Below are 9,753 nucleotides of genomic sequence, written 5' to 3'. Positions count from 1 at the left end.
ATGAAATATCCTATTTACTAAAGATGAAAGAAACGTGAAGTTGTTTTATATCGAAATATCTCGAAACTGCCTGACCGCTAATCCTTAATTCTGATTGGTCAATATGTCATTTTTACTGAATGAATACCGATAGCTATAATCAATTTATACGTGTTTAATGTTTTGAATTTGTATGCCCTCATTCCCTTTTCTCTCTAAACATAACCCCGCGTGATAGAATGGCAGCTGATGTTGGGGGATTGTTGGTGGGCTCGAGAATAATCACCGACGAAAAATCACGATTTTTCAATGGGAAAAGTGAAAAAAAATCTATGTATATTTCCATTACTTAAAAAAAGTGGTGTGCCCCCCTTAAGGTCATTAGATCCTCATGATCATTTCGTTGGTCCCTCCCATTTGACCCTTAACACCATTTGATCTTTATAACTACCCTCTTCCCGTTGAAAAATGACCGGGGCAATAGGTATCTTATAAGAAGCCCACGGAACATAAACATTGGGGGGGGCGATAAAAGTGCCGCGAGTGGGGGTAGACCTTGAGCGCTCGGAGCGCGAGGTATCTTATACGAAGCCTCTACTGTACCTTATTGCTTTACGCTTTGATACAAGAGGGTTACAGAGTACATTTAAGTTATAGTTAGATTGCATTTAAAAATTTCGAATAAAAAGATCATAATGGTAATTTGAGTAGGCACTAAGGGACCCAGTCGTCCAAAAATTGGGGGTTTCGGCAACATTCAACTATTTCTCAATTTAATTATTCTTTGTTTTGTTATTTTCACTTTCAACTATTTTTTTCTGCTAATTAAAAGATTCTTGAAGGTATGGAAGCCATCATATCCCCATTTAGGTGATTCTTTTATTTTAGAGCCTACCACGAAACTCGAATTTCCTTTAACCGTTCAGCAATTGGTCTGGTCACCCTACATTATTTTATCATAACGGCTTTAGGGAGTGAATGACAAAACCAAAATTTTTCCTCGACTATTTCTCAGAAACTAATAACGTCATTCAGTTTGTTGATGACGCAGTTCTAACGTCTTCATGATATATTTAGTATCTTAGAGCGTAAACCAAAATGACTCAGTGATTTCTCAGGTAATTCAATGAAAACTTTATGTGAAATGTTAGAGGAACATTATTTTTGCTAGCAATTTAGCAAAGGTCAGTTGAAAAGCTATGATGGTATGTGAACCCCGTCAGCTCGCACCACTCGTTAAGTTATTTTAATGGCCTTGGAAATTCGATATAGGAATTGCTTACAAGTAGGTAATGACTTGGAACGTTTCTTGTTCCCTGGTAAAACAGTCCGATTATTTCCGACTGGGTGATAAAAAATGAATCGGCGTGAATGATGTTTCTGTCTTTGCCTCTTAAATTCCGATTGGCTGGGAGATAGAGTTTGGAGTTTGAGAAAATTATGGGAATTAATAGGATTAAGGGTATGTGGCCGTTATCGTCCGATTACTCTCCAAAAAAGTGGTTGATAGATCCCATATTGTTCATTTAAATATTTATATGCGTAATATGCGATCTATCAACCACCTTTTTTAAAGTAATCGGACGATAACGGCCACATACCCTTGTTCCCATTAATTCCCATAATTTTCTCAAACTCCAAACTCTACCTTCCAGCCAATCGGAATTTAACGGGCAAAGACAGAAACTTCATTAACGCCGATTCATTTTTTATCATCCAGTCGGAAATAATCGGACTGTTTTACCAGGGTTTAAGGGTGTACTACAACACCCTTTCGGCCGAAATTCACGCTTTTTTCATTTTTCTGGCAAATTATTGATCGGATTGACGCGAAATAATTACCGTTTTTGCGTTTTATTATTATTGACTGACTCACGAAGTTTCATGGTAGTGCAATCATTTTCCTGCATTTTTTCTAAAGTTGCGTGAATTTCCGAAAAGTTTTAGAAAAAACAGGAAAATGATTGCACGATCATGAAATTTCGTGAGTCATTAAATAATGGTAAAACGCAAAAACGGTATATTTTTTCACGTCAATCCGATCAACAATTTGCCAGAAAATAGCAAAAAACGTGAATTTTGGCGGAAAGGGTGTAATACATCCTTAAATAATCCACTTTTCTACTCACAGCATGTCCGACATCCGGATAAACGGAGTCACACTACTTGAAATAGGTAGAAAATCTACGAAAATCGAAAAGTGGTGAATTACCTGAATCATTAAGTTTATTTTAATGTTTACAACATCCTAATGAAAATTCATGATTTTTTTTTTCAATTTTCCGCCAGTTGATGAGCACTAAATGTTGAGACCAGGTTGGAGTGTCAGTTCGGGTTGCCGAGTTGCAATCGTGCTAAACGTGACTCATGATCGTCCCCTTCATAAACGAACGCTGATAGGATCAATCGGGAAAATGACTGAATTCCAAATTTCAAAATGAAAAGAAAAAATGTCAGTTATGATTGAAATTTCGAGATTTTCCTGTCTTGTAATACTCCCTAATTGAGCCATGCGCAAATAGTTGACAACCCAATGTTTCAAAATGTTTGGATAAACCCAGAATTTATTTCCTAGTAATAGTCTTATCGCTCGGCTTTGATTATAGATAATTCTGTCAAACAGCATGTTGAAAAATGGCCTTAACAATCCACGAGATAAAGAAATGGATTCTAGCGGACACTTGAGTCAGTCTGTCGCGCTCTTCGCTTTCGCACGTACCAAATAATTCCATCATTCGACAATTCCAAAGTTTTTGGGATTACTCGTCTTCATTACAAAACAAATTGAAAAAGAAATCTAGTTTGGCTGCTCAAAAATGGTAAGTCATTGTCAAAAATTGTTTCATACTTTTTATGGAAACTGCCACCGTTTGACACTATAAGAGTGCGTTGTACATTTTTCAACTCAAACGGTAACTACACGCACGAAAAAATTTAATAGAAAAACCTATCGAATTCGTTGGAAAATTCTATTGAATTTCTATTAAACTTTCTATTAGTTTTTGACTTTTTCTATTGACATATTCAATAGAAAATATTCAATAGAAACAGTCAACAGAATTCAATTTTTTTATGTAACTTATTCTTTTCATATATTTTCTATAGAAATTGCTCGACTCAAATTTTCTAAGTTTTTTTCATTCTATTTTTCGTTTCTTCTCATCAAGAAAATCAAACGAAAAAATAGAAAATTCAAGCCGAGGAAATTCTATAGAAAATATGTCAATAGAATAAGTTATGTAGAAAAATTGAATTCTATTGACTTTTTCTAGTGGATATTTTCTATTGAACATTTCAATAGAATCGGCCAAAAACTCATAAAACAGTTCAATAGAAATTCAATAAAATTTTCTAACGAATTCGATAGGTTTTTCTATTAAATTTTTTCGTCCGTGTAATCTGTTGATGCAATTTCGTGCTTTTCTAATATTCTTTGCTCTGCATAAACTGAGCATAAAATTGTAATATCTGAAACATATTTACTTGAGACAAGTAATTTTTCTTCAATCGCTTAAATCTCCGAGGCATCTCACCTCACGTGGTCCGAGAAAGCTGTCATGCTTTAAAATATTCTTGACTCCTCAAATATGATTTTGTCGTACACGGAGAGAAATTTTTTCGAAAAATTCTAGCGCTAGCACGGGAAAAGAGGCGCAAAGTGACGGCCAGGAAAAAATTCCAGTGCCGACACTAGAAATTTAATCGGGGAAAATGTGAATTTTTCCCCGTATTTCTGTGAAAATTTCATAGAAATCCCCGAAATTTTTCCAGAAATACCAAGAAATTTCTCTCCGTGTGAAGGGAGGAAGTTATTGTAATGACCCCAAAAATCGATTGTGAAAATTTCATGATTTCTGTACGTTTCAAGACCCCTAGAAACACTCCCAACACTTTTTAGAGATCGGTCTGTATGTGTGGATGTGTGTATGTGACCAAAATTTTGTGCAACGATTTCTCGCCACAACCGATCGATGTATTTTCATGTAACTCAGTACTGATTAGATTCTGAACAACATCGCCTAGGCAGTTCTTTAGATTTTGCAATCAAATTTGTGAAAAACTGTCGAAAAATGACATTTTTTCATAAATTTGATGATTCCTCTCAGAGAAACGATGAGATTGATTTCTTGGCACAAGTGATGCAACTTTGTATGATTAAGAGTGGAGTGAAAGTCCAGCAAAATCGCCTCAGCGGTTTCGGAGTAATTCGAATATGAATTTTTTAAATTTGAAACTTTTCAAAGATTTTTCAATATAGGACAATTTTTTTCTTTATTTTTTTTCATTCTATTTTTCTCTTTTTATTAAGAAAATCAAACAAACAAACTTGGAAAATTTGAGCCGAGTAAGTTCACTGGAAAATATCTTAATAGAATAAATTGCATAATTATGCAATTCAATAAAAATTATTATTGTATAATAATAGGGTGAATCGTCCAGTGTTCGAACGAATAAGGTCACAGTTATTTTTGACGTGGATTTAAAAATATAACCAAGTCGAAAATTGATTTAAAAATAATTATAACTCCCCTGTACATCTCCATAGATAATAGAAAAAAATATTATGGATATTAATTGACGATACAATTAATGATATGAATACAAAAACCTGAAAATGTGTGAAAACCAGTAATCGAAATGCGTATTCTGTAATGGGAATATGCTATTGGCGGCGTGTCATCGAAAACTGGTTTTTCCGCTGGTAATAAGGTAACTTAGACATTTTCAATCATCACAATATCATTTGGAAATGTCATAATTTTATTTTTCATGTATAATGCGAGGCATCTCTACCTTCTACTAATTTATTTTATAGAAAAAGTACGAATTAGTTCGATTACTGGTCTGGTTCGAAGACTGGTTGGTTCACCCTAATTCAATTAAATTTGTTTAATGATTATTGTATTGTTATTGAATAATTGCATTGTATAGAAAAATCGAATTCTAATGAATGAAGGAAAGACAATTGGTCGGGAAGTTATTGGTTCAACCCGTAATGAGTCACACCCACTCCAATTCACCGGCGATGGGAGCGAGCGACCTACAACCCAGTCGAATTTTATCTCAATGATTTCGGAGTAAAATCCATATCGACAAATCACCTGTTCTTAGAACACATGAAGGAAAAAGTCTGAAAAAAGCGCTATTACTCAACGACTCGATCAATAGTATAAAATTTTATAAAAAATACCGATTCGTATTGCAGTTTTCCTAGTTAATTTACTCCTATCTTAGCATAGATGCATTTCTCGTTCTCAAGAGTCTTCACGGAGAGAAATATTCAATAAAAATTACGTATCTTTTCCGTAATTCCGGAATTAAAAGCGTTCCGTAATTTTTATCTGACTCTCCTGTGAAAAATTACGATACCGTCACTTAAATTTTCTGTGAGTTCCGTAATTTTTACTGAATATTTTCTAGTGTTAAACTGAAGCATAACTCCAAGGCATTTAAGGGAATCTATATAATATACCAATTGTTACACTTCCATTTAGAAGCAACAATTACTTTCAGAATTAATCATTCATGAAGCGAAAAATTGATAAAATAGTCAAAAGGTATTCGTCGAGAGTGACTCCAATAATGAAAAATAGATTTATAAAAGATAAATTCTATCTTCTAATCGATTAAACAAATCCTTGAATCTAATGAAAATCATTCAACGATTATTAACATATTCCACTGGACTTTCTTTGTCTATTACGTATTATTCGAAACCACATTGCATATTTGAAAAATACTGCTTCAGGGACAATAAATAAAGAGTACATGGTTATTGTATCTCACGAGGTAATAAATGCTTCGTATTTTCCAAGCGCGAATAACTCATTAGGATGCAGTCATACGCGTGTTAATGTTGTGCGTTGGTGTTGCGACAATCATTAACGCTCCGTTGATTCTCTCAGTAGTATTCATTGCTTCAAAGCTGATGGTACGTTTCCAGCCGACATCCAAGCCCCGGGAAAATTACTAAATTAAAAAAACAAACCTTACGACTAATTTTGACACTGAAAGTGGTAAACCATAAGTCTGATTTGAAAATTGGTGTTAGTTATGAATTTATCTCGAGAACGAGTGATTATAGAGAAATATGTGAGGAGAGTTTTGGTGAGATTGAAAAATTTGAAATAAAAAAATGCCATTTTCTCTTGAAGTCATGGAGGTGATTCCATCATTAACAAAGTGTTCAGTATCAAGTATCCAGTGGGGGTTTAAAGTATTGGAAGTGACACGCGTTGTTTAATGATTTAGAACTACTATTACTATTTTATTGCATTTCTATTGACGAATTTTTGGGATGGAAGGAATAAGAAAATGTGGTTTTTGGCGTGGGGGAGGTGTAATCCCCGTCCAAGGAGCAGGCCAAAAAAGTTGATGCTGGTATTTTTTTTCTAATTTTTTAAATGAAAAGATGGGGATTAGACAAACAGATTGAAAAAAGAAAAATGGCAAAATATTGACAATTGAGGGAGTTGTAATTTTTGAAAATGGTTAGTTTTTGCGGAAAAAAACTTTTCTTTTCCAAATTGGCGACAATATTTCTGCAGGGATTAAAGCTCTTAAATCACCATTTGGCACACTCAAAGAACATGGGAAACCCTTCAAAATGAGACGTCATATAATGCATTATCGTCAGTTTAACGGGGTTTATACGAGAAAAATTTTTTTTTCAATCGTTAATTACTAAAAAAGCTAATTTTTTAAAAATCTATAATTGTCAGCAAAAATTGTCAATAAAATGAAAGGAGTTTTGGCGCCAATAAGTTTGTTTTTTGCCGTAGTTCGGCGGTTATTATTTTTTTCAGTGGGACAAGTATTGAAAATGATCGCCCAATGATCATCTTCAAGTATTGAAGAAGATTGCATGAAATTGCGATTATTTATGCAATTTTCCCCCAAATGAGTGAGTATTCAATTGAATAATTGAAAATGAGTCAATTCAATTGAATTCTCGATTACTAAGAAATGAAAGCTCTTCGGAAAATGTATTTCCATTGTGTAATTGGAGAAATAATAATTTTTCAGTCAAAATATCATACTGAACATGAATAATAGAAGATATAATCAATTTAACATCCACCATTTGTTAATATTCAATAAAATATTCACTTATTTGGGCGATAATTGTATGAATAAATACTTCAATACTTGTCTCAATGAAACAATTAGTAACCCCCGAACTGCGACGAAAGACAAACTCTTATTGGTGCCATAATTCTTGACATTTTATTGACAATTTTTGGTGAAATTTTCAGATTAAAAAAATTAGCTTTTTGAGTAATTAACGATTAAAAAAAAGCGCATTCGGGTATAAACCCCGTTAAACTGAAGATAATGCTATCTATGAAGTCTTATTCTGAAGGGTTTTTCATGTTCTTTGAGTGCCCCAAAGAACAATTTGATAGCTTGAAAGCCGGCAGAAATATTGGGGTCAATTTGAAAAAAAAAAAATTCTTGACAAAAACTAGCAATTTTCCAAAAATCAAAACTCTTCCAATTATTACTATTTTTGAAAAAATTTATTTTCAAAATTTTTGTCTGATCGCCATTTTTTCAGAAAAAAATTGAGACGAAAATCCCCAGCGTCGATTTTTTTGTCCTGCTGATTTGGCGTGGATCTGCTCTTATTCTATTGAGATTATATTTTCTATACAAGATCGGCGCGTGCTATGCACGTGCCTTCTCATTTCCTCAGGTATACTGGCGCTTCGGTTTCGAGATCAACTTCTTTTCTCCTTTTTACGATAGGAAAAATTTTCTAGCTCAAATTTTCCAAGTTTTTTCTCTTTTAATTCTATTTTTCTTTTCTTTCCATCAAGAAAATCAAACTAAAAAAACTCGGAAAATTTGAACCGAGGAAATTCTACAGAAAATATCTCAATAGAATCAGTTGTATAAAACATCAAATTCTATTGACTTTTTCTATAGAATATTTTCTATTGAACATTTCAATAGAATCGGCCAAAAACTAATAGAAAGTTCAATATAATTCCAACAGAATTGTCTAGCGAATTCGCTAGGTTGATCTATTATTTTTTTCACACGTGTTGCTTCACGTTAGAAGGAAATGAATAAGTTGAACTGAGTTCAACAAAGTTTTGGAAATGTCCGATAAAAAAAACTCTTCCGACATTTCGGCCCGAAATCACTCATTCTCACGATAAGTTCACAATTACCGGAAAGAGATTAGTCTACTTGTCATGTTCTATTTATAATTGAATTTAATGTAGAATATCGTACAGTGAACTTCCTTAATGTGATTGAGTGACTATCTGGGGTGGTAAGGGGAGTTTAATGCAGAAAGACACGTCCCTCAGTTGGTTCAACAAACACAGAAGATACCTGTGCCTCGTGGTGAGTCAAACCCGCGGTGATAAATTTGCGAGCGTTTTTTATAAATTTCTTTATATCAACTGGGACTATTCTCTGTGGGTTTTTCCTGATGATTTCATCAGAGAATGCTCATCGCGGCGTTCAACATGTTGTTGAACTCCTCTTTAAAAATAATCTTGCTTCCTGTTGCTGGAGCAGCTGAGGGGGGTCTACCACCGTAGCTTATTTGCTCCAAGGGGACATTCAAGGCCGTTGCGAGACGATCGCGAACATAGTGGTAGGCACCTTGGTTTTTGTGCTCTTCCTGAAGCCACATTATCTGCGAAAAATCAATAAAAAATCGATGCTGAGTCGCTTAGTTCTTATCAAACTGTCATTTCCGTCTAGTAAAACCTATTATTTATAAGGATTTTTATTATTCACTTCGTCACCGTAGATGTCATGAAATTACATAATAGGTAAGTTGAAATCATGGCAATTTTATTATCTGTTGAAAAACTGTTTTAAGGCCCGGTTGTACTACCTTTCGAATGTTATCTAGATTTTTTTATCTTTCGTAATACAAAATTGTCAATTGAGTGGCATCAGGTAGAAATTCCCAAAAAATATGATAGAATGATAAAAAAAAATAGAAAAACTTCTCAACTTTTTCAAAGAGCGTTTTTAATTGAGATTCAGAATGAGTTGAAAAAAATGGAAATTACAAATATCTGATTCGCTGTGGCGAATTATCTATTAGCTGTCATTTTCCATGGTGAATAACAAAACACTAACTCCTCATAGGAAGTGACAGCTAGGTATCTCAATTTTCAAAACAGTGGTATGCAGTCATCTGCCATTTTTGTGTGATAAAAGTGTGATTAAAAAATTCTCCAAAATATTACAACTTTTTTCAAAGAGTCTTTTTCGTAATAAATGTCTCTGTGTAGTGCGGGAAAAAATTTACGAAATCAGTCTTCCCCCTGCATGATATTGGGTGACAAGCCGTCATTTGTCACCGTAAATCAGGTACATTTCTCAATTTCTTGTTATTCAACTTATTCAGAATATAAATTAAGAATGCTCTTTGAAAAAAGTAAGAATTTTTTCTACTTTTTTTTGATTATTCATTCATAATTTTTCAAAACTTCTGCATGATGCAGGACTTAATTAACAATTTCAGATGACGAAAGATGAAAAAAAACCATCGAGATAACGTTCGAAAGATAGTACACCCGGGCCTTAATGGGGAAATTTTAAATTGATGCAATTCATGATTATGGACTGAAAATTGATTGTAAAGAAAACGATGAAATGTTTTTTTGTTCACGTTAGAATCGAAGAGAATGCAATGCCATCATCTTCTATTGGAGTTGTAAAACACGCGTTGATTGTTGATATCTGTTGAAATATTCAATTGTATGAATTTATGAATTATTTGAGGAGAAATCACTAAGAGGC

At 33.7% G+C, this 9,753-nt stretch overlaps 1 protein-coding gene across 3 annotated transcripts in view; it reads left to right on the top strand.

Moving 5' to 3' along the window:
• The first annotated feature begins 2,756 nt into the window (after positions 1–2,756).
• LOC107047846 (probable phospholipid-transporting ATPase IF) overlaps positions 2,757–9,753 on the top strand; it is a 59,188-nt gene continuing 52,191 nt past the window's right edge. Inside the window, exons 1-2 of one of the 3 annotated variants that reach the window (XM_015270704.1) lie at positions 5,887–5,996; positions 8,223–8,334. In XM_015270704.1, the coding sequence (XP_015126190.1) occupies positions 8,275–8,334 (60 nt within the window). In that variant the 5' untranslated portion in view covers positions 5,887–5,996; positions 8,223–8,274. Of the gene's footprint in view, positions 2,799–5,886; positions 5,997–8,210; positions 8,335–9,753 lie in introns of those variants that run through there. The other 2 variants (XM_015270705.1, XM_015270707.1) reach the window with 2 other exon arrangements.

Source organism: Diachasma alloeum, unplaced genomic scaffold (genome assembly GCF_001412515.2).
Source record: "Diachasma alloeum isolate Michigan unplaced genomic scaffold, Dall2.0 Dall_scaffold_78908, whole genome shotgun sequence".
In the NCBI taxonomy this organism is placed as follows: domain Eukaryota; kingdom Metazoa; phylum Arthropoda; class Insecta; order Hymenoptera; family Braconidae; genus Diachasma; species Diachasma alloeum.
Note: the sequence above shows the minus strand (reverse complement) of the source record. Positions and strands in the feature narration are given on the sequence as shown.